Below are 26,186 nucleotides of genomic sequence, written 5' to 3'. Positions count from 1 at the left end.
ATATACAGTAGACGGTTCATATTCTGGACATTAAGAAATGTTTAATCCTTACTGCTGTGCTACAAGTGATTTATCCAGTTAAACGTCATCTCTATACCTGTATATCTTTACATAAATACCGGAGGGGGACCATTTGAGGACATTTGTCATACTGTGTATATATGCTGCTATCTGCTACTCATCGTTTTTGGAGCGTCACACAAATTCCTTGATTACTGTATATCTCACATTTCGCCAGTATGACATTTGGATTTGTTTAAATGTTTGGTGGTCAGTAGATGGATATTTTCATGCACTCCACCAATCCCAAACTGCATATTTACAACTAAGAAGACTGAACACACCGTTTGTTCTAAAGGTCGGAGCTGCAACTTTGATATATTTTTTCTTCATTTGAAGTCACATATAGTTTTATATTTTTAAATAATCACGTATATAACACTATCTCTGGAAGAGACTCTTTTTTTGTCTGTCTGTACACATACACAGGGCGTAATTAGCTTTTAATTAGTTTTATACACAAGGCCAAATTAGATTTTTATTAGTTTATAAGCAACGTTGGTGATCACACGTTTTTGTTTTTTTTACAGGCCTTTAAACAGGTTAGAAAGCAACTAAAATAATGCATGTAACCAATTGCTCCTCTGGAATGCTGATGGTAATTGCATAACTATTCCTGGAAGAATGCACTGCATCAAATATCACAGTAAAAATAAACACGCAAAGCATTGCAGGATCATACATTAGTGAAGTGATTAAAGCTAAATAATTTAAAAAAGAACAGCAAATGTATTTCAGTTATGCCACTGTCTCAATTACCTTGTTATTTAATGCAGTTTGTTTACCGCCCGTAAGAAACCATAGCTGGCTGCTGTACTCTGTGAACTGGATAACCTTACACCCTTCTTCTGCAGGATTAAAGCTGGGTAAAACTGTCAACAGTTGTTCAGGAACCTGGATGGAATCCCCACTCTTTCCATCAAATTTGTGTCCATTAATTTGCTGAGGGTACCAATGATAGGCACTTATTGAAATGTGAGGGCAAGTGTCAAAAATGGTTTTCCCCCTGTGGAAAAAGAGTAACATACTGTATGTCTGATTGTTAGAAAGGAAGAGGGAAGAGCAGGCGCATACAAGAGCAAAATGGGAGAAAGAAAACTTATTACAGTATATAATAAATGAACTGAATCCTTTCTTATATGTCCCATACAGTGGCAAACTTACCTTTTTGCCACCCATAGGCTGGGGGCGGACCTCCTCCGCAGCGTAGCGGTGTCATGTCACGGCGGCATGAGACACGTGTCACGTTACCATTGGCCCACGTGACCCAGCGGCGTTGCAATGGCGACGAGTCACTGGAAGCCAAGGTAAAGGAATTTACAGAGGCCTTGCGTGGTCCTCCAGCATTTAATTTAAATACTTTGGGGGAGAGCACGGGGCCTCTGTAACTGCCTTGCCCCCCCCCCCCCGGAAATATTTGCACACCTCTGCCTTATATGATACATTTAGTAATATAAGCCAGGCTGAATATTTGAGGTAATATGGGATTTCCTAAAGGAAAAAAAGGTACTGATTTATTTTGTTATGGACAATTCAACTGATGGACATTTCATGATTATAATACACTGTTTGTTTCAGGTGCTTTTAAATAGTTTAAGGGTCTCATTCAGAAAGCCTCGATAAGGTTGCGGGGGACTTAATCCCTTCATTACCTTAGTGGTTAATACGCTAAGGTAATAAAAGGGTTAACCCAACCACTACCCACCTGCAAGGCCTAGACACCCATCCTTAGGGCTAATACCCCCTTCACCCATCCGTGAAGCCAAAGCACCCAACCTGACTGACTATACCCACCCTATACCCATTGAGTAGCAGAGTGGTACATCATACCCATATAATAATAATATGGGCATGATAAGCCTCTATAGCACTCAATGGGAACCCTAATTACAATACATTAATACACAAGACACACAATAATAAAACCTAACTAAACTCCAAAAAACCACACTTCACTAAATAAAAACAGTAGCCAGCTAATCCAATCAATACAAGCAATAACAACATCAATAATGAATTAATTAAACCATTAACCCATCAAACAATTAATTCCTAAACCAACTCAAAATGAATAGTAACACTAACCAACCCAAACAATGAATTAGTACAACATTAATGAATTTAAACAGTAAAATACAAAGAAAGATATTCTAACAATATATGAACTAACCATAAAACGCATTAGCTAACATAATATAACATTAACTACAAACGAACACCAATCGCAAACCTTTTATTAGGATTAAGCATGAACAAACAAACAATCACATCCACATAATAAACTGAAATGAAAAAAAGCAACAGCAATACCAAGCGAGAAATGCCCCCCAAATATTGTCATAATAATGTATTAATTTGTACCCTAAAGTGGTACAGATTAATATATTATCAGTCAATGTGCCTCCCCCAAAAAATCAAAAAACACATCCAAAGAATAAACCTGTAAAAAGAAACATTTACAAACATTCAATATATTACTTACCATTTGAAGCCCTCCAACAGCATCCGATGCCATCCGCCATGAAGATCCGGATCAGGTACCCAAATTTTCTTATTTTTTCTTTAATCACCTTCTTCTATCTTCATCTGTAACCATTTCTTGATCTTCTTTATCTTCTTTCTTCATCTGTCAATCCAAAAAAAACCCATGTTAAATCCCAACTGATGTTGTCTCGTCGTCTTCTTGGGCTCAAATGAGGCATCACGGCCTTAAATATTACTTGTGACATCACATCTAGCCTCAAAATGGTTAACAGCCACCTGATTGGCTGTTAAAACCATGTTCCGACTTAAATTTTTTTTTTTGACATGACGTCACTTAAAGGGAATGATGCCAGCCAATCAGAATGGCTGTGCTTCATTTGCCTTTAAGATGACGTCACGAAGCCGGCGTCACATGGTATTTCAGCCAATCAGATCGTGGGAACCAATTCCACACTCTGATTGGCTGAAATACCTTGTGACACCGGCTATCTTGGATTTAGTGACGTAATCTTAAAGGCAAATTAAGCACAGCCATTCTGATTGGCTGGCATCTTTCCTTTAACATGACGTCACTAAATCCAAGATGGCCGTTGTGTCACAAGGTATTTCAGCCAGAGTGTGGAATTGGTTCCCACGATCTGATTGGCTGAAATACCATGTGAAGCCGGCTTCGTGACGTCATCTTAAAAGCAAATGAAGCAAAGCCATTCTGATTGGCTGGCATTATTCCCTTTAAGTGACGTCATGTCAAAAAAATAAATTAAAGTCGGAACATGGTTTTAACAGCCAATCAGGTGGCTGTTAACCATTTTGAGGCTAAAAGTGACGTCACAAGCCCTATTTAAGGCCGTGACGCCTCATTTGAGCCCAAGAAGACAACGAGACAACATCGGTTGGGATCTACCATGGGGCTTTTTGGATTGCAACAAGAAGATAGAAGATAAAGAAGATCAAGAAATATTGACAGATGAAGATAGAAGAAGGTGATTAAAGAAAGAAAAAAGAAGATTTGGGTACCTGATCCGGATCTTCATGGCCGATGGCATCGGATGCTGTTGGAGGGCTTCAAGGTACATGAGCTTATACTCATGTACATGAGTCAGTCAGGGTGGGTGCTTAGGCCTCCCGGGTTTGTATCGGGTCAGGGTGGGTTAACCCCTTAATGACTATAGCGGTTAGTAGCCGCTAAGGTGATTAAGGGGTTAGGGGCCATTAGAATGTCTTTATTATGTTTATATGCTTTTCTTGCTACGGAGGAGTATAACTGTATTTATTTACTTTATTTTTGTATGCTACTGGTATTGAACATGTCCTCATTAATGTTAGAGGTGGAGATAGACTCCAACTTTTAAATAGAAGGGAAATGCACTGGATATTTGCTCTCCATACATTACATCCACATGGATTAAATGTTGATTGGGAATTGCAGCATTTTCTTTAACTTTGTCTTACATGTCTCTTTGTCTTTCGTTCCCCCTCTTCCCCTTCCCCTTCCCCGCCCTCCCCCCCCCCCCCGGTAATAAATAAAGGATTATCTTGAACCTTAATTCGTTTCTATTTTTTGTGATGAATTAAATCAGTACGGTAGATAGATTCAGCATTTACATAAGCTGCATGTACATCATTAGAAGAATAACCCCTTGCCAAAAATTTGGAGCTGAGTTCCTTTGAGTGTTTCTCAAATGAATCCTTATTAGAACACAGTCTTCTATATCTTTGAAATTGGCCCTTGGGGATGCCTCGAATAAGGGATTTTGGATGGCTGCTTTTGGCGTGTAAATAGGAATTTCTGGAATGTGGCTTAGTAAAACTGTCAGTTTGTATAATCATATCAGGATCACCATGGAGTGTCACGTCAAGATAGTCGATACATTTTGTGTTATTGTGAAATGTAAATTTTAAATTAATATCATTAGTATTAAGACAAATTTATTTATATTGAACATGTCCCCATTAATGTTAGAGGTGGAGATAGACTCCAACTTTTAAATAGAAGGGAAATGCATTGGATATTTGCTCTCCATACATTACATCCACATGGATTAAATGTTGATTGGGAATTGCAGCATTTTCTTTAACTTTGTCTTACATGTCTCTTTGTCTTTCGTTCCCCCTTTACCACCCCCCTCCCCTCCCTTTCCTCTACCCTCCTTCCTATTCTCCCTTTCCTCTTTTTCTTTTCCTTTCCCGTTTCTTCATATGTGGTTTACTTATGTAGTATTTGATATGTTGTTCTATAATACTTGTATTTATTATTTATTCACTGCTATTTCTACTATGCTTAGTTTATGTATAATATTAGTTGTAATGTTTACATGATATCAATGATACTGTCTGGCTTCGCCTATTTTATTTTGTTTTAATGAATACCAGTGTCAGGATCTAGATTTTTGTTATCTATATGTTTCTACAACAGTTCACATGTATCTAGCATTATGAAATTGAACCACCTGGTTTTTATTGTTGTGCATTATTCTCCTTCTATGGTGATGTCACCACAGACACCTGCTGATCATCTGTTGGTGATTGGACTCTACAGGTGTTCTGGGTTTGACACTCCATATGAGGGTTGTTTGTTCGCTGGTGGATCACTTTTTGACAAAGGCCCACCGGGCTGAAACGCGTCAGAGGATCCGCCAGACTTTTACCATGATGTTCTATTAAACGTTTTTCTATCACCACCATTGCCTGTATGCGGTTTCCTTCTATGGCTGTGCATCGTTTCTACCTCCAGCGGGAGGTGTGTGTACTGTTATTATCCCTGAGAAAGCCATACCATATGGTGAAACAGATTGTTGTAGCACACCTTTCCCGTAGCTGAAAGTGAGGTAACTGTGCAGCCGGTCACAAAAACTTGCGTTGCTGTAGCCTTTGGATCTCCCGCCCCCATCAAACTGAATGCACCACTTCTTGGTTACAGACGAGGAGACAGGATCCCAATCCACCATAGACCACCCCAGGTGAATGATGCCACTGAGGACGAAACCACCATTGTAAGCGTTCAGAGAAGGTGGATTACATTGGCTCCTTTTCTTTCCTACGTCCAGACTTGGCAGAGAAAGGGAAGGATCCCCACATTGGGTTAGAAAGCAACCTGTTATTTCTACCAGGCAATCTATATTATTTATGTAACCCCTTTTACCCCACCCGAAGGGAGATTTGGTTCTGGTTACCGGTGCTGCTCACTTGTTAGGCTTATAGGATTCTGAGTGTCCACCGGTGTTTGTGGGGATAGACAGGACAGGCTTTTGGATCTGTAGCTCTTATCTTCGGTGCAGCACCTTCCATTCCAACAGGGCCTTTCAGGGGTAGGTGCAGTCCCTGCAAGAAAACCTCTTTCCCTCCCATTGAAAGACTGCAGCCTCAGACAGGAGTAAAACATAATGGTGGTCTTTATTCTGCTCTCACAGCATAGATCAACAGCATCTTGACATACACAAAGAAGATGAATGCTGTGTAACAGTGTTTCCCCCACCCGGGCTTACTGCCAGTACCAGGGCAGAATATCACCTCTATGCTGACGACACACAAATTTACTTTTCAACACCCGACCTTACACCTGTTGTACAAACCAAAGTTTCTGAATATCTCTCTGCTATATCATCCTGGATGGCCCTCCGCCGCCTTAAACTCAACATGGCAAAAACAGAACTCCTCATACTTCCTCCCAAATCTTGCCCTACTACCTCCTTCCACATTACTGTTCGAAGTACGATCATTCACCCAGTAGCCCAAGCAGGCTGCTTAGGGGTCACACTCGACTCCTCTCTCACATTGTCCTCTCACATTCAAACCGTTTCTAAAACCTGTCGCTTTTTCCTCTGCAATATCACTAAGATACACCCGTTCCCCTGTTGCTCGACTGCTAAAACTCTGACTCAGGCCCTCATTCTCTCCCGTCTTGATTACTGTAACCTCCTGCTGCCCGGCCTTCCTGCCTCTCACCTGACTCCCCTTCAATCTATCCTAAACACTGCTGCCAGAATCGCTCTGCTCTTTCCTAAATCTGTCTCCGCGTCTCCCCTCCTGAAATTCCTCTCCTGGCTTTTAAAACTTTACACTCTTCTGCCCCACCTTACATCTTAGCCCTAATTTCTCATTATGCACCATCCCGACTCTTGCGTTCTTCTCAATGATGTCTTCTTTCTACCCCCTTTGTATCTAAAGCCCTCTCCCGCCTGAAACCTTTTTCACTGACTGCCCCGCACCTCTGTAATGCCCTTCCTCTCAATACCTGACCTGCACCCTCTCTATCCACCTTTAAGACCCACCTTAAGACACACTTGCTTAAAGAAGCATATGAATAGCACTGTGGATAATACTGGACACATGATACATAAAGCTTGGTCCCCTGCAGACGCACTTACCAGAACTCCCTCCTACTGTCTCTGTACGTTCTCCCTACCTACCAATTAGACTGTAAGCTCCTCGGAGCAGGGACTCCTCTTCCTTAATGTTACTTTTATGTCTAAAGCACTTATTCCCATGATCTCTTATTTATATTATCTGTTATTTATTTGATTACCACGTGTATGACTACTGTGAAGCGCTATGTACATTAATGGCGCTATATAAATAAAGACATACAATACAATAGTAGCCGCATGTGACCTGGCTACATCTGTATCCCTGGAATCAACCCCAGGAGCTTGAGGCCCCAGGAGTCTCTCCTTATCTCTCACACTCCCTGGTGGAGTATGGGGCAGTAGTATCCACTCCCCTGCGGGAGGGAAGGCCTGGAACTAGGTCCCTGGTCCAGCACAGCATTCATCCCACTCCCCCTGAGGGGAGAGGATACAATACACCACTGAGGAGTGAGAGATAGAGAGCACTTAATTTGGGCTGCAGCCCCATTTTGTTTCAGGGAGGGTCCCAGGTCTGAGCACCGGTGTGTGCAGTACCTAGGTCTTTGGCACACTCCCCCGCCTGTCACTCTATAGAACTGTTTACTGCAGCAGGACATAGATTTAACCCTAACACTGCCTGCCCTGGTACCATGTGAGGTAGGGAAATTCGTAACCCAGGGGGTACCTGGTTACATTTATATTCTCATTGTGAGAGTATTCTTATATATTATTTTTTTTGAGGCTATTGCTAGGCAGTTTCTTCCATCCAGATTGGCTGCTGCTGAGTAATGGAGCCAATCAGGAGGGCTGTCAGGAGCCTGGGGGCGGGGCCAAGCAGAGGAGGCAGTAGCATAGACCGAAGAGAGGAGTCTTGTGTGTGTTTGTTTTGTTCTGTCTTGGTGTGTATCTGTTCTGGTGCATGTCAGTGTTAGTGGAGGGAGAAAGTGTATTAGTGGGCGGGGGGAGTGAGAGTGTCAGTGGGGGGAGAGAAAGTCAGTGAGTGGGAGAGTGCGTGTCGGGAGAGTGGACCATAATTTCAGTTAATTTGCGAGTTGCACTGGGCATGGTGGTTAGGCCCCCTGTGGGTAATGGTGGCAGGGGTTAACCCATTGCTTGCCTTAGCAAGCAGGTAAAACATTGTGCAGCAGTGCTTTACTAGTTGCTTAGGTGGAAGTGTAGTTTGATACCTGTGGTAGACCTTGGTACTGCTGCGGCCAAGTTTATTCGAGCATTTGCCCGTTCTTGGCCGCAGCAGTAGCCTGGCGCGCGCCCGAGAGTGACGGGCGCGCGCCGAAGCAGCGGAAGAGCGCCCTCCGATCGGGGCGCTCTCCCTACCGCTGCCGGGTCCGCCGGGTCCCCCGGAACCCCCTGCCGCTGTCCCGCGATCGCGGGACACCAGGGCTCCCTCGGGGAGCCCCTGGACGCGCGTGCAGGGGGCGCACGCTCCCGAAGACGCGTGACCGCGCGCCGAGGGGCGGCCACTAGCAAGCCGGGAAATCTCCCGGCTTGCGGTACCGGCCACACTTTAATAAAGTGTGTCGGTAGTGTAGCTCCAGGCATCGAAAGGGTTAATGTAATTTCTGTCATAGCGCTATGTAATAATTAATATTATGTAGCCCTGTTTCCCCCCCTCCTCTGGGAGATTCTACAGTACGCTACCTGGTCTGTGTGTATGTGGTACTGAGGCATACCTGTGGGTTCAGGAGAACTGAGTAACTGCAATGGTAAGGGGCAACAGGACAGGCTTTTGGTGATCTATGGGCTCTTTTGATCAGTGGTTCAGCACCTCCAGCTGTGATGGGCTCCTGGGATGCAGGACGTCAGCTCCCACCACAATACTCCTCACCACTCCTACCCAGGAACTGACACCCAGGCAGAGGTATATTGAACAAGGGTTTATTGTGCATCACTGCAGCTCTTCCTTTCAGCAGAGTAGGTTCACTAAAGTCCAAGGACTTCTGGAGGGTGCATACCCCGGTAGTTGGGGTCTTGAGTCTTGGTGTTCTCCAGGCCTATGCCTGCGGCGGGCATGCTTTCCCCCGATGGGGAAGACTGATAGTCCTCTGCTCTCTTCTCCTCCCAGAGCAAAACTAACTAACTTTGATACTCCCACTTGGAAGTCTCTGGAAGGGGCGGGCTCATGAACTGTACCTATCCCTGATAGGCTTACACAGACCATGAGTCACCACCTTCCTTCCTTCACTTACAAGTGGAGCATAACGGGGGGGGGAGGGGGGAGTTCACATGCCCATAGATTAACCCATTAATGCCCTGAACATACTAGGGACTTAAATAACAGATACACAATGTGGGAAAGAGAGGTATTATGGGACATACCATGTTACAATTACATAACCCTATGGTAGAAATATTACCTTACCCTCCCCATGTGATCGTGATGTGATAATTAATGCGCAATTGTCGGTTGTGTTAATAGTCGCATTGTGACTAGTCTAAACATATTGTACTCGGGAAAATTGTGGTAATGCCACCTGGTAATTTTATTCCGCAGGGTGCAATATTACCTCCATTTTAACAGAGTTAGATGACTACCGGCCAGTTAGTTTTATTTACAGTTTTCATCAAAATGGCTCAATTTGATGAATGTATGGCATTAGCAGAATGCCACAAGGTCCAGAAGGCACTGGCAACTGGCAAATTAGAGAAAATAGGTGAGGGCATATGGCACCATCAACATACCGCTATCTGCTTTTGAAATGTCTTCATAGAGGGACAGAACAGCACTGGAAGATGTCAGGCTATTTATTTATAAAACTTTTTACCAGGAAGTAATACTTTGAGTTACCTCTCGTTTTCAAGTATGTCCTGGACACAGAGTTCTGATAACAGTACATGGTTATATTAGATGCACAGTGCTATAATTATATTTAAAGACATTGCATTAACAGTTAAATATAATATATGTTATGGGCATATTTAACAGTTACAGACCAGATTAAAATGTAAGACAGTTTTCGTTTTGAAAGAATTTAGACCTGTGGCGGCTGTGAGAGTCTCAGGTTGATTGTTCCAGTTGTGAGGTACACGGTAAGAGGAGGAGCGGCTGGATTCTTTGTTGAACCTTAGGACCGTAAGCTACACTAGGGGGAAGGAATGCTGGTGGGTAGACATCAAGAGAGCCACAGAGGCTAGGCATTTAGGAAATGCCAGGGGTGGGTGGGGGCATATGCAAACAGGCAGCAGGAGCAACAGCAGGGATAGAATATCAGGAGTGGGAGTGACAGAATGTCAGAAAAGAATAGAAATTACATGATAGGGCAGTGTACAAGCATGCTTAACATAGAGATACATAGGCAAATAACGGCAAATAACCAAGCTTGGGAATATAGGAGGCTATAAGAAATACAGGTTGGGCTAGCTGTATGCGCAATCAGACAATCTCCAAGTAAGCAGTTACATTCTGCTAACATCAGCAACAAAGCTACAGAATGATAGGATATTCATAGACATGGGGAACCAGCTGCAAGCAATTAGCTTGCAGCGGCAGGCGAGTCAGAAATCCTGGACTGGATATACTACTCTCCCACACAATAAATGCAAGCTTTAATCTAATAAATCTATACGTGTAATAGAATAACACTGATTTAAAAATAAAAAATAAAACAATCTTATTCATCTAACATATTTTCCAGTTTAAATGAAATGATTCATGTGAAAGCTGGTTTATTTGTAATTTAGTGACCTTATAGCAGGAGTGGCCAACTCCAGTCCTCAAGAGCCACCCACAGGACAGGTTTTAAGGATACCCCTGCTTCAGCACAGGTGGCTCAATTTGTGACTCTTGAGACATCTTTGCTGAAGCAGAGATATCCATCAAACCTATCCTGTTGGTGGCCCTTGAGGCCTGGAGTTGGCCAACCCCGACCTATGGAGTTATTAGGCATGGTATGCCAGTCACACTAACTGAATGCAATGTCATATACTTACTTTTCACCAGGAGATCCACAATTCACTTCAGTGAGGAGAGAAAAGGCATATTTCTCAGCAACCTCAATCAGTGGGCTATACCCACGTGTATCCAACCGATCCGGACTGGCAAGGCTGCAAAGTGTGTCATAGAAAAGAATTCGGCTTTGATCACTTAGCACTTGATTTTCACCTTCAGTTGTTATCTGGAAAACAGCAAACAGAAGAAAAATGTATCTTATTTAAATAAAGTAAAACATTCCTCTCTTGCATTTACTGCTTTGTGCTCTAGCTATAAAAGAGCCATCATACTTACCTGCTGTACCCATGTACTAGAGCTGCAATACTGTACATCCAAAACAAGACAGGGCTCCTGTAGCAGCAAAGGGATTAACATGGAGGGATGGAAGAGTGACTGCATTCTGGCATCCTCTTTTACATATATACATTGGACATAGACCACTGAATAACCATTAGGGTACAGGTATGTTGGAAGAAGACATTTCAAGAAACGTAGAAGATTTTATTTTGCTGTGAATCAAATATAAGCTGCTTTGCTGGAGTTCTGGTCTCCCGTCTGCATTCATTCACCTGCTTGCATGCCCAGGACTGTATAATTGTATAACATTGTATAATGTTAGTATCTTGCCCCCTGAGCATGTCCTGATATTTGTTTAAATGTTTTATTTAGTGTAAAAATAATAATAACTTTCTTAATCTGTGGCATCTGAGCTTACCAAACTAACCTTTAGACTGCACTGGAAAAAGCTTAATTCTAACCTTCTGGATGCTTAGCATTTCAAATGCTTGTATCTCTTGAACAGAGCACCTTATTTTTTAAATGAAACCAGCATTGGAAAGGACAAGTAAAAATAAATAGCATGTAAAATACAAAATACATATAAAATCAGTGATCAGAGTAGGCTGCTGCTTTAAATCAGCAGTCTGCACTGCTTGTTTTCCTTTTTTTACTGTGTGTTTTATCCATTACCTGAACTGGGTTCCCTGGAAACTATCCGTAGTCCCCTGACCTCCAGGGAGCCACTAGTTCCTGAGATATAACTTCCTTTCTCCACTAGTCAAGAATACTTGCTCAGTGGACACAACATGGCTACTAGGGTCAGCCTAGCTCTAGTTACCAATAAAACTCTGCAATGTCATAAGGAGATGACGTTCTGATTTTCTATTGGTGACTCACAGACATGGGGAACATGTAACTGGAGCAGGAGTGTTACTATTGGACAGCCGGGGAGGAGCTGGCTGTCCAATAGTACCTCTCCTGCTCTGGTCACATGTTCCCTGGCTCCCACTTGCAATAGCTGTGATGTGTTCCACTGCTCCCACTGGCTCAACAAGGACAACTTCTGCTGCAACCGCCACCACCAGGATGTCTTCCGCTGGTCCCACAATGTCACCGCGGTCCTCCTCACCCTCTGCAGCGGTCTACCTCACCCACCACCGCCGGCTGTAGGTAAGTGTTCTGCTGCTCTGCTCCCGCCGTTCTCCAAGAGGAGGACCGAGGGAGCAGAGCAGAATAGAAATTACCTGGCGCCGGTTCCAGCCCCCTGCTGCCGGGTCCCGGTATTTTCCGGGTATCAGAAAAAGTGTCAGGTAAACCGGGTACTTGGTAATTACTGGGTACTCGGTACATTACTACAGTGTATTTATTCACAAGGTATTCAATAAGGAGCAACATTTTCATATACAGGGGAAAATCTGGCCAATTTTCCTCTCCTTCTCTGAGCTGGCAAGATTTTTGAATCATTTAATATGGAAGCTCCCTCTCTCTTACCCCACCAACCAGGACAAAGATGCAAAAAGGGCATGCAGATCATGTTTTTGTAGCGAGCCCTCTGCATATATACGTCTTAAGGAATACACCTAATTTATATTGCTACTGTACAAATTGTCTTACTTTGAGTGATTTGGCACTGCTAATCTTACACTGTAATGAATTGGCCAATATATAGTATTGTCATTTAATTAGCAATCTGAACAAATGAGCCAGAAAAGTTAGCATGATCAAAGAGAAATAAGAGTGATTTTTTTTAAAGACAATGCATACAGATTTAACCCCGAATTTGTGTATTCAAATGTGGAACATACCTTTTCCATTATATGTATCATTGCACCAAGTTGCTCCTCTGAAACTTCAGCCCCAGCTTTATTATTTAGGTTCTGAAGCACCCTGTTTAAAACGCTCTCTTCAAGGGGTTGATTTAATTGATCAATTAACCCCCAAGTAGACTGAGATGCAGAGTCTGACAAAATGGTGACATTGGCAGTACCATACAGTGTATCTACTTTGGCACCTCCTGAGGGATCAACTAGCAAAACCTGAAACCGCTTGGGAAATGGATTGAGTGATCCTGTTTCTGGAGTAAGGGTGATATCCAGCACAGTATTTCTTTGTCCTGATTCAAACGTCAGTATTCCATCCGATTTGACAAAATCATAGCCTGGAACAGCTGGAGATATCACTGTGTGTCCAATCATTTCTGCTTTTTTTAATTCCTTAAAGCAAAACACCAAAAATAAATATTCCATGTATTTGCATATATATCCAATATTACAAAGTACTGAAAATACTTTAAAAGAGAGTGACTGAAACCAAATAAAACATAATTACCCTAAAATATTTTTTGACCCTTTTTTTTATAAAACCTTTAACATTTTCTCCTAATGAATTCTAAGTAGCTGGACTAAAACACGAAAGGTTTATGAATGGATTGATAAGCGATGCACACTTGTCAATACTTTTTGAATAGCTCAGCCATTCTCAGTGTATGCTCATGTGCAGAATGAAGACATAAAGCCACACTTCAATAATGATTCAGTTTGTGATCTGTTTTCTTATCAATACAATTGCTCTAAATTTTTTGTACATAAAAAAATACTAATTAGGTAACATACCAAGCAATCTTAAGTGACTCTTTCATGAAGAGTAATTTGAATGCAGGGTACATTGTACTTTAAAAAAAAACCTGGGAGTGTTGTAAATGTTTTATATTACATGCAGCTAAAATTTTAGACAAATCATGTGGTAGGCCTCGCATAAACCATTCAAGATAAAACTTCCAAACATAAAAAAATTTTTTTAAACAAAATAACAATTAATTACGTGTAGCAATGGCTTGTCCAGACTGCCTCTCTGCCTCCTGTCACGTAAGTCCTTGGTAGCTACAGACTGTGGCAGCCTATCCTAGAGGTATTGACCCACCCCCCCCATGCTGACTCTGAGAGGCAGGAGTGGTGGTGACACAGGGTCTGTGTATAGCCAGTATGGTGCAGACCTTGTGCCCTCCCCTTCTTGCGTCTCAGAGAGGAAGTGCTAAATTATATAGAGAGAGGAGGTGTGTGCAGACTGTCTCTGGGAATTCTGGAGCCCGCTAGAGCTGGAGACGCTGACACCCTGAGTGGAACCTAAAGATCACCAAAAGCCTATCCTGTTACCCCACAACACCACGGACACTCAGCTCTACTGAACCCACAGGTATGACCACACCACAAACATCAGTAGCCAGCAGTACATCTTCCACAAAGGGGGGGAAACAGGGCTACAAATGTCATTAACTTCTAGTGAGTGTTTTGAGGCAAACGAGATAAAGAGACCTCAGAAGTCTTTTGGTTTGACCCAGAGACTCAGCTTGCAGTAACTTGGTGGTTGGTGAGAGCTTTCTGTATGTATTGTGTGGGGTTTAATGAACTCAGCAATGAGATGAAGTGTGGAGAACAGGAGTGGCATGGAGAGAACATAAGGAAGATTAAATGGCAATCGAGAGGAGTAGGTGTACAGTATACGTAGAGTTGAGGAGTGGTAATGTGGAGGAGGTTTAGCAAGTGGTGGCTTTGTGGAGAGTTGCAATATGAGGAGAAGGTATGAAGAGGAGTGAGTATTAGAGTAATGCGCAAGGGAAGAGGGGGTATGGAAAAGTGAAGTTGTGAATATTTGCAATTAAAGAGTAGAACGGTGAAAGATGTACATGTGTAATGAAGATTAAAGTAGACTTTAAAAACAAAGAAAGTGTTAGTAAACAGTGCATCAATTATGCCAAACCCAAATTAGAAGTTGTACTATTGTCATTCATCTTGTATAGTACCACATACAACTACCCCCCACAGCAATAATTGTTTATAATGTCCAGTCTTACCTGCATAATGTAGCCAACAGAAATGGAAAGTGATGTGGTGGATTCTCTGGCAATCTGCAGGCTGATTAAAGTAGTTTTCTTATGTGCAATAGCTACTCGAGATCCAACAGCAAAATAAATCAGGCCACGTGGGGCATCACTTTCCAGAAGAATTATTTTGGCAAATCGAGTGGTGCTGTTTAGTGATGCACCCCCACTAACTTCATAGAGTTCAACAAAGAAATAGGTTTCAAATTCAGGCACCTGTTACATCACAAAGCGTATTGGTTATTTAACCTTATTATTCATTTTAAAATGATAACACTTCTTAAAACAGTATTGGATGTGGGTTACCGGTGCATCATACAAATTCAAGTCCCAATAGTAGATAATAAATTCTTCCGTTGACGACACTCCAATATGATAGTGAGCAGCAATAAAACACCCTAATAGGGCAAAGGGACTAGTACCTAGTGCTGACAAGCACAATAAACAGTACATAATTAATCCCTTAATAAAGATACACCTTGATAAAGGGCGCACGGCCCGAAACGCGTAGGTGTGCATTTTTTGTGTCACCCAGGGGTTATGTTTGATCCCCTTATTTAATAAATAGAATTATTTTTGCCACCATGAGCCTCCTCCATTACTTTTAAGCAGTTTACTGCCTTTGTTCACCTATCTAAAACAGTATTGTGCTGTACAGATTTAACATGAAAACGTTCTTGTCTAGGATTTTATCTTTGCAAACCTTTTAGACAAAGGCCTTGTTATCACCGTTCTCAAAACAAAGGTTATGGTAAATTATAGGCTAAAGCAGTAAAATTTCGGCATTATTGAAAACCCTGCTCTCTGATTGGTGAAAATTTTGGGCATTATCCAATCAGTAATGCTCGGAAATTTAGCAGCTTGCAAAGTGCAGTTTTCAATGTGTTTATTTCCAGCCAATCAGCTTTCAGAACAGCTGAGACAGGGCAGGGGATTGGTTAGAATGAAGTAACAGCTCTGAGACAGGGCAGGGGATTGGTCAGGAAGTATCAGCCACGGGTTCACTCCTCCCCCTCCCGCGCTAACTGAGATTTTCTGAGCAGATTCAGTTGAATTGGGGGGGGGGGGTCTGCAAATAAGTAAGTGGCTGTCTGCAGTTTGTTTGTGGCTGCAGTTTGTGTGTGAGTGTGTCAGTAGCAGTGTGTGTGTGTGCTGTGCTGTTGTGTTGTATATCTGTGTAGAGGTGCTGTGTGTGTGTGTATGTGTGTGTATAGAGCTCCAGTATGTGTATGTGTGTGTGTGTGTGTGTGTGTGTGTGTGTGTGTGTGTGTGTGTGTGTGTGTGTGTGTGTAGAGCTCCAGTATGTGTGTGTGTGTGTGTGTGTGTGTGTGTGTGTGTGTGTGTGTGTGTGTGTGTGTGTGTGTGTGTGTGTCAGTGTCAGCAGCAGTGTTTATGGGTGTAGCATGTGTGTGTAGCAGAAGTTTGTGTGTGTGTGTGTAGAGGTGCTGTGTTGTGTGTAGAGGTGCTGTGTATAGAGGTGCAGTGTTGTGTGTGTGTGTGTGTGTGTATGTTGTGTGTGTAGTGTAGAGGTGCTGTGTTGTATAGAGGTGCAGTGTTGTGTGTGTGTGTGGGGGGGTGTGTAGAGGTGCTGTGTTGTGTGTAGAGGTGGGGGGGAGAGTGCAAAGTTTAGTAAGTGGCTGGATTTTTGATTGTGGCTGCAGTGTGTGTGTGTGTGTGTGTGTGTGTGTTGTGCTGTTGTATGTGTACCAGCAGTTTGTGTGTGTGTAGAGCTGATGTGTGTGTATATAGAGCTCCTGTGTGTGTGTTTGTGTCAGTGTCAGCAGCAGTGTTTATGGGTGTAGCATGTGTGTGCAGTGAGTTTGTGTGTGTAGAGCTGCCGTGTTGTGTGTGTGTAGAGGTGCTGTGTGTGTGTGTGTGTAGAGGTGCTGTGTTGTGTGTGTAGAGGTGCTGTGTTGTGTGTGGTGTGCTGTTATGTGTGTGTGTGTGTGTAGCAGCAGTGTGTGTGTGTGTGTGTACACAGAGGGGGCGGCAGTGTGTGGATATAGATATCTGCTTTACCAGATAGCTACCTCTGTGCCAGTATAGAGTACCTGTGGAGTTTCAAAGGCCCGGTGACGCTGGCCAATAGGAAGACGCAACGGCTGTTGTCACAGCTTCTTATTGGCCCGCGGGACATTTACAGCACTCCATTATGTTAGGCACACAAATTCCTGCCTGCAGAGATACCGGCACTCCTGCGAAGGTAAGAATCTCCCGGAGGTGAAATTAACACAGTTCAACTCCGTAGACACCCTGCTTCAATCCTTTAAAATAATCATTTTAAAACGCAATGCAGCCTGTGCTGCTGCTTTAAGTAACTTAAAAAAATATAACTTGTTTTTTGATATGTTCCTATCATATTTGACAGCAATCAAAACAAATTAATAAATACATTACAATACCAAGAGAGATTCTGGCATCATCAAGTTTTATCTTTTCACTTTTAGATCATAAAATGCATTTAACTAAAACATTAACACTATTATGGATGTAGCCAGGTCCCCTGTCGGTGCGGGGGCGGGCGCGAGTACAGCGTGTCTTAGGCCCGGGCCATAGAGGTGTGGGGAGAGCAGAGGCGCGCTAACACTGAGGCTCGCCTGCTTCAGTCAGCGCGATTGCACGGACTTGCAGGCGAGCCAGCGTGCGCGGGGGGAGCCGGGGGGAGGTGGTTGGAGGCGGGGCAGTGACGTCGCTGGGCCAATCGCCCGCGACGGACTGACGTCAATGTCACGGAGCGCTGAAAAACAGCTTGGCGCTCGGTTGAAACCTCCAACTCCTCAGCACGCCTGCGGACCCTCGCGTGAGCCCCCTCATCATTGAGGATGCAAGATCTCAGCGCGGAGCGTCTGCACGCCTCAGCACGGCTGGTCCATCTATGGATGCAGCCTTACTGTTGATGCGGCCGGGTTGCCAGGGATGCGAGCGGAATGGTTGCCGGGGACGCGAGCGGGACGGTTGGGGGGGACGCGAGCGGGACGGTTGCCGGGGATGCATGTGGGCCGTTGCTAGGGCCGCGGTCGCGTCGCGAGGGTCCCGGCGGCTCGCGGAGCAGGGCGCCGCCATTGTTAGCCCTATTGCGCATGCGCAGGAGCTTGATAGCGCGGCAGGACACAGAGAGGTCGCGCAAGCGCAGGGAAGAGCAGTCCACCCCCAGGGTGCACAGGGGCAGAGACACATGACCCCAGGGAGCCAATAGGGCTACAGCATCTCCCTGTGAGGAGATTGATACATTTTCGCGGGCTTGCAGGCCCTTTGTTCAGTTGGTGACCGGAGAAGCTAGGGGAAGGAGGTAGGGTGCAGGAGTCAGTGACTCCCTGCACTAGGCCAGCAGTCCCCTAGGCCCCAGATAGCCCTGAGTCACAGTAGCTGAGTGTTGTAGGGACAGGCCCTAGGTTAGGGATCCTGCCTCATTAGCTATTTGTTAGTTAGGGACAAAGTGGATGCTGCGTTCCTGCTGAGAGACTTGGGCTCAAGTCTCTGTCATTAAAGAGAGCTGGACTATCTTCAGGGTGGGATTGCCCCTGACGGATCACCACGCGGGTGGATCCGGGATACCGTGTAGGAGCTCGTCTGATCCTTTTCGAAGCGGTTGCAGATCCGAGCACCGGAGTGCTCGGCAGTTACTTCACATCTACAAGTGCACCAACGGGCCCATTAGCTTAATAGTGACTGCGCAGTCGTACATATCCTTTCTCTGTATTGAGCGGGACATTGTGTGAGGTTACTGGACACGGGGTGGGATCACCCGGTGGCGGGTTCAGGGAAGCGTTGGCGTCCGCCGTGGTGCAAGGGAGTGTGGGCGTCCGCCGTGGCGCAAGATCGTGTTAGCGTCCTGCGAGACGCAGTAGTCAGTGTCTCCTCTAGGGAGGGACACCTGTTGATATGATATGCAAGTACGTTTATGGTTGCTGCAAGTAAAGTTATTAGTTGTTTACATATGTTGTGCTGGTTATTTATATGTGTCCTGCGAGGACCAATTCCTGCTCTGCTAGGAACCATCGCAGGTGGAGGCGCTGCACCGAGTACCGTGTTACTCTTAATATAATTGCCCCAGGTTCCCCGTGGCGGAAGCTCAGCCCTCCTGTGAGCCAACAGGTAACGCACCACACCTGGTAACACTGTATGTTCTCCGCACCCACACTGTATATGCGATTGGGTGGGGTGGAATACCCGTTACATGAACATTTCCAGGAACCCACAAGATTGTAGTAGTGAACACCAGCTCACATGAGCTGACATTAGCCTTCAACGGTTTCTCATCACTGACCTTGTCGGGTTTTACTTCCACAGTAATAATACATTCTGTTTGGCCTGCAGTACAGATAGTATATCCTGATACTGCCTGCAGTTCATTAACCAGGCTCACTCCATCCCTATAAAGTTCCACTGCAGTTTTATTAAAGGTTGCTCGCCAATAGATCTTTACATCTTCAAATGCCCTGAAGACAAAATACAGACAATATTCACCACCTATAATTACCAATAGCACGACTTTCTACAACTTTCCAAAAAGAATGATTTTAAAAATGACGTGATACCAATTTTGTTGAGAGGAGATATCTTTTGCTTTAAAGCAGCCGTCCAAGCTGCCGGTTTTTTATTTTATTTCATTTCCCCACCCCCCTTTAATATGTGCATCAATACAAACCACACCATGATAAGTAACTAGCTAAGTTGCCGATCAATCCGTTTTCCTGTGATCGATCAGCGAAGATTCGGCTTGGGGGTTCACTAAATGGCTGTCAGTGCAGCAGAAGAGGACCAAAAGATGCAAAGTTATGTTGGGAAGATCATGTGATCATGCAGTCACTAGATACAATTAGTGCACTGCTAGCAAGAGGGCGGGGCTCAAAAAGGAGTGTGTCCGAGCCTGTTTCAGAAGAGGATGTGACTTTGTAAATGTTGCTATCGAAACAAAAAATGCTTGTTACATTATAATACATTACAAATGTCATTCAGAGTTGTTTAAAAAATGCTACAACAATTTTCTCATAGTACAGAACGGATTTATTTTCAAAAAACAAACACACACATGTAGGAAACTGCTTGGACTGCTGCTTTAAAGGGGTAATACCTCCTAGGACCAAAGTGAAAAAGAAAAAATGTGCACAAGCGCTAAAGACTAAAACACCAGTGTGACAATTGCAAAATATATATATATAAAGGCTGCCTAGTAATACTGTCAGTACTGACAGAGAAAGTGAAAGTGAAAACAAAGAAAAACCTGGCGCCAAAAGTTCATTGGATAATCCTGTACTCCTCAGGGGATCAGCACACTTGCTTGACAGGCCATATAGGGGAAAAAACACAAACAGACACAGATCATAGTGCAACACTGTAGGGTTAAAACAGGTCTACACTAATACACACACTGCACATATAACATAGAGACTCCTAGTGACTATAAAAACTATTTATTAAATAAAAAGAACTATGCCATAAATGGTTTGGACAAATGAGAACACCGCTGGTCATCCAGATATGAAAAATCAGAGCCCTACTTACAAGCAGCAAGGCAAATACAGGCAATGCAACAAAGAGTCTTCCGGCTGCTGCTGATGTCTTTGCAGAGATGTGATTCCTGCTGCACCGTGACTCTCGTGCTGACTCTCCCTCCAGGGGTTAACAGGAACAGTGGCAGTGTTGGAGGCCTGCTTGGTTAGGGTATATGTACATGTCATTCAGTGTCAGTCTTTGTAGCCCCTGAGGAAGTGGAGTAACATCCACGAAACGCGTAGGGCAGGTGACACAGTCACTTTGAGCTTGGTATTGGACTTTTTGGGACACTTGGTCACATTTGAGCCCCATTGCAGCCGTTAGTTCTTGGCATACAGGACGTTTGTACTGTCCCTTTAAGGGCACGTGCACACTCGCGTGCAGGCACGCTGAGACAGCCTGTGTAACCGGAGGAGGAAGTGAGGAGAGCAGCCTCACGTGGAGGAGAGCTGTGAGCCCCACAAGCAGGCCTCCAACACTGCCACTGTTCCTGTTAACCCCTGGAGGGAGAGTCAGCACGAGAGTCACGGTGCAGCAGGAATCACATCTCTGCAAAGACATCAGCAGCAGCCGGAAGACTCTTTGTTGCATTGCCTGTATTTGCCTTGCTGCTTGTAAGTAGGGCTCTGATTTTTCATATCTGGATGACCAGCGGTGTTCTCATTTGTCCAAACCATTTATGGCATAGTTCTTTTTATTTAATAAATAGTTTTTATAGTCACTAGGAGTCTCTATGTTATATGTGCAGTGTGTGTATTAGTGTAGACCTGTTTTAACCCTACAGTGTTGCACTATGATCTGTGTCTGTTTGTGTTTTTTCCCCTATATGGCCTGTCAAGCAAGTGTGCTGATCCCCTGAGGAGTACAGGATTATCCAATGAACTTTTGGCGCCAGGTTTTTCTTTGTTTTCACTAGGACCAAAGTGAACTACAGATGCAGCCACGAGTATTCGAACACTTGCCTTGGAAAATCTGGGGCAATCTCTCAGTAATGCTGCAACATTTCTGTGACATTTCTGCAGCCAGACTAATGGCCCATCGTATTATCAGTTTGAATGGGACTGTCAGGGACCCCCGCTGTGTTAATCCGATGAGCCATTAGTTTGTCTGCAGAAATGTCACAGAAATGTTGCAGCATTACTGGGAGATTGCCCCAGATTTTCCAAGGCAAGTGTCCGGATACTCTTGGCTGCATCTGTAATTTCAGTGGCATATTTAAAATGTCTCATCTGGGTAATGGATACATTTTGACCCACATTTTGACCCAAATCTGACATCTACAGTATAAGTATTTTACTGTATTTGTGAAAATTAGACTTGGGAGGGGTTTTATTTCCTCTTGCTACTCCATTTTGAGTAATGTTACTATGTATTCAGCCAGTGCTTTTACTGTACAGCCAGAGTCTCTCCTCCCCACCTCTACTTAACTATTGATTCTCTCATAAGGACAGGGTGAGATAAGTGTAAAGAAAACACTTGATGGACAAACACTTCCCCATTCAGAGGCCCATGAGAAATTCAACTGGTTACCTACGTGGGATAACAATATGCCTAATATACTGTACTGTAGATTTCTGTTGAGATCTAAAAGATGGACTATTATGGTGACTGGGGATTATTGCTCATCTAACTTTTTTTAATCTGAATATTAGCAGGGGAAGAAATAGTGTTATCTTTAAAATAACAACATCTAAATGTAGCTGAATGGCTGCTAATGTTATCATTCGGTAGGCCTGCAAATTAAGTAGATTATTTTCAAACTGTATTATTGTCAAGCAACCCAAATGTATCCAATACTAATTCGCAATATTCCCCTTGTATTATTTATGGTACATTTAAATACATGGATTGTTTTTTGTTAGTTTTCATGCAGGCATAATATAATAAATGCAATTTTAATCTGGACTTTGAAATAATGCTAATATTAACCAAGTGACAATGTGTGCATTACAGCATTTGATATAGCATAAATGTGTTATTTTCCCACTTACTGTACCTGTTTGTTTGTCTTGAGACCATAAGATCCACTGTCAATTGTGCCGAATCTTCATCCAGCGTGAGGCCATCTTGTGATTCCATGTTAAATCCCAATATGCCATTTTGCATATCATTTCCTACAAAGTTTGATTGATTCATTAGCGTGTACAACAAATCACTATTAGGTGGTCATTTCAACTAAAATGTCACTTTGCTTTTCAAATATACACTGTAAAATATATGTGCTACAGAAATATAATTACTGGCATAAAAAGTGTACATCTTATAATATTTTCAAATCTCAATGATTTGTTTATTATTGAGCAAACAAGGTCACTTGCTCCATGCTCCAACATATTATTAAGTGCCATGCTCAAATTAATACACATTATTTGGTATGGTTAAGAAGAAGTTTATGAAGAGTTGTGATTAATATATACAATATTCAAATCTATATAGACTGTGTGTTTCTTAAGCGATTCATTGTTCTGAAAGCAGCGCTTCAAGATAGGATGCCAAGTGTCAACAGCACATATTACTGTATCAATTAAATGATACCTTTAAAAAAAAATCAAGTCTGCTCTTGAAAAATAAGCACTGCATGTGTGACAACAATAAAAGCACAAATCCTACCTTCGATAATAATAGTTGAAAAAGATGCATATCCACTTTCATCTTTCCCATCTATTATCTGAGCCCCCCCTTGGGGATCTTTGAGAAACACATAGAAGACTTCCAAACCCTCAGGATCCTCATCATCAAGAATCCTGATTGACACTTTATTTTCACTTTCCCCATCTAGTAGTGTGATGAGTATAGATTGTCCTTCAAAGTCTAAGCCTTCAGTGGCCCATGAAAGGTTGGTAGACCCGTGGCTATGCTCAAATGGAAGTCCCTGTAATCCATTCTTTGCATTTATCCCTCCAAAAGGAATAAGTGTGACGTGAACAACTCCACTGAAACCATGAGTCCTCTTGATATGGATGGTTACTATGCTTAGTGCACTATTATTTGTATCTTCTTCAACATATGTAACTGCAGGTCCAATACTTAAAAATCCAAAAATAACATCATTGGCCAATATTGTTATTGTTGAAAGACTAGAATCAAAATTGAGTCGTGGTTTTTCTTGGTAGACATCCAAACCTTCCACAGATGTTAGGTTAAGGTAAAAGAGCTCATCCATTTCATAAATATTATCATCAATTATTGAAACTTGTATTATAGAGCTAGTCTGACGCTCTTCAAATATGAGTTCTCCACTAGCGATGGGCACATAATCTTCATCTTCTTTGGCACTTGCTGAAATAGTCTGAAAATTCAGTTTTGTTTTGTTCCCACGGAAGCCATATAACCGCTGGACAAGCAATGAAACAGTTTGCACATCTTCCTCTACAGTAACATGCTTTGAATTGGAAGAAAACTGGAAAACACCCATTGGTTCAAATTCAGCATAAGTGAATCCTGGCCTAGAGGATATATAAAAATGAAATCACAAAATGACCACAGAAATGCACTCTTTTACTAAATACACTAGAATATTAACTTTTTCATCACTTTTTGGGTCTTTGCAACATAAATCATTTGCTAATGCTTAAAACATCCGGTGCAATAAAGTTATTCCAGATTTTCATTGTTATCAGTATGATATGGGTTAGCAAAACAGTATTACACTGTAAGAATACATGCAAACAATATAATATCTTACTACAGCTCAACCCCATTATAACGCGATCTGTTACAACGTGAATCCGCTTATAACGCGATGCAGGCGTGACTCTCAATTTTCGTATGTATGAATACTTAACAACATGATTATTGGTATCTTAAATACTTTATTGTATGATGCATAGAATTGTACATTATTTCTAACGCGATCCGCTTATAACGCAATGTGATTCTTTGGACTCCAAGCACAGCGTTATAAGGGGGTTGAGCTGTAGTATACCAAGTGTAACGTACTTCTTATATATTTCATGATAACATCTGCATGACATTCAGAAGTTTAACTTGGTAAGTTTTAGACTAGCACCATTCCGGTAAGTAAAAGGTTTCCCCAGAATAATAAGATTTTGAATTCTAAATGCTGCAAAGTAAAAGTACAGGAATATTTGATAAAAATGACAGTAAATATGGATCTTACTTCAAACGGGCTCCACCAGACACATTACTGCTCAGGTTAATAAGCTGTAAAGCAAATACTTCGGGTCCACTTGTATTGGACTCCAAATATAGTGGAATTAATTTTATATCCTCTCCATGCAAAAACGTAACAACACCTATAGTAGCAAAAGATTGAGCATAAGTGAGATAAACACCAATAGAACCAATAGATGCTGCGCCAGAATCATCTTGTTCTTCATAAATACCAATAGAACCTTGTATGATAATGTATTTCCAAGTGAAACAGAAGATAATTCAGTTAGTAGTCTTAACAGTGCTCTTAGTGAGTGCAGTTTTAGTTACCCCAAAACAAAGTATCCAAAAAGCCCAGTAATTACTGAATGAGTAGTTTGCCATTCTCAGTAAGAAGTGGCCAACAGGAAGATTTCCTACGGTGTGCCGCCTTAATATTGTAGTAGTTATAAAATACTACTGTTCATCTTAATTGTGGTTGAGGTGTGTGGAAATTGGCTTAAATGCTTTTTGCGTCTTCTGTGACTACTTAAACTGTTCAAGCCTGCTACAAAGTATTGTTACCTTTCCCACTTTAAATATTTTTTATATATCAAATGATATGTAACTAGACAGTATTAAAGACAGTCAGTCATCACAACAAAAATGATATAAAAAGACAAAATGTTAATTTCTTGAAGAATTAAAATTGTAGTGTTAGAAACAACAAAAATAATTTGGAGAAAATAATGTTTTTAAGCATCAATGTAATGTGCAAATCAGGTCAGAAATACCAAATATTTTCATTGCTTTGGTCCTGAAAAGCCAAAATGCCAAAACATTACCATGTAAGGCTATATATATTTTTTATCTTGACACAACATAATTGATGCATATCAGCAGGGCAGCCAACTGAAATTGTTGGGCCCAGAACAAATATATGAATGGGGGCAGTGAAGGTATGAGCAGCGGGAGGGGGATATAATGCAGTAATGAACCTGGGGGGGTGGGGATATAAGGAGGTAATGGACCTGGGGGTGGAGAATCAGGAGGTAATTGTCCAGGGGGGGGATATAAGGAGGTAATGGACCTGGGGGGGCAGGGGGGATATCAGGAGGTAATTGTCCAGGGGGGGATATAAGGAGATAATGGACCTGGGGGGGACAGGGGGATATTAGGAGGTAATAGTCCTGGGGGGGATATAAGGAGGTAATGAACTCGCCCGGTGTAGGCGCGCAGGAGAGCCTGGGGAATCCCCCTGCCAGATGGGTGTCAGCCAGAAAAGGGAAGGGCCCTACAGGCCTTCAGGGGAAGCCTGGGAAGGGGAGGATCCTTCTTGCCTGCACAGGTTGCCTGCAATAAATTGACTGACCGTGCCCGGGACAGCAGTCCCAGCTGTCCACCCCTGTCAGTGGCCCTGCATATCAGCTTTGATCTCTCGTTATGCCACTGATTCTCTCCTGCATTCTACCCATAACTGTCTCCTCTTCACCCTTTTTACATCTACAGCTCTATCGCCTTAAACCTTTTTCCCTCACTGCCTCTTATCTGTGGGAGTCCCTCACATGCAGCTTATGCCAAGCACCTTCTCTCCCCACTTTTA

General features: G+C 42.9%; 1 protein-coding gene across 5 annotated transcripts in view; it reads right to left on the bottom strand.

Annotated features, from left to right (window-relative positions):
- Positions 1-26,186, bottom strand: part of ADGRV1 (adhesion G protein-coupled receptor V1) — a 527,599-nt gene that overhangs the window by 227,679 nt on the left and 273,734 nt on the right. For all 5 annotated transcript variants that reach the window (XM_075593091.1, XM_075593079.1, XM_075593082.1 and 2 more), the window contains 8 exons: positions 24,612-24,747; positions 23,102-23,937; positions 22,488-22,605; positions 19,263-19,434; positions 14,969-15,211; positions 12,924-13,331; positions 10,839-11,023; positions 820-1,066 (listed from right to left, as the gene is read on the bottom strand). In XM_075593091.1, coding sequence (XP_075449206.1) covers positions 820-1,066; positions 10,839-11,023; positions 12,924-13,331; positions 14,969-15,211; positions 19,263-19,434; positions 22,488-22,605; positions 23,102-23,937; positions 24,612-24,747 — 2,345 coding nt within the window. The remainder of the gene's footprint in view (positions 1-819; positions 1,067-10,838; positions 11,024-12,923; positions 13,332-14,968; positions 15,212-19,262; positions 19,435-22,487; positions 22,606-23,101; positions 23,938-24,611; positions 24,748-26,186) is intronic.

The sequence above is a fragment of the Ascaphus truei genome, chromosome 1 (assembly GCF_040206685.1).
Source record: "Ascaphus truei isolate aAscTru1 chromosome 1, aAscTru1.hap1, whole genome shotgun sequence".
In the NCBI taxonomy this organism is placed as follows: Eukaryota; Metazoa; Chordata; class Amphibia; order Anura; family Ascaphidae; genus Ascaphus; species Ascaphus truei.
The sequence above is the reverse complement of the archived record's forward strand: the minus strand, read 5'-3'. Positions and strand labels throughout refer to the sequence as shown.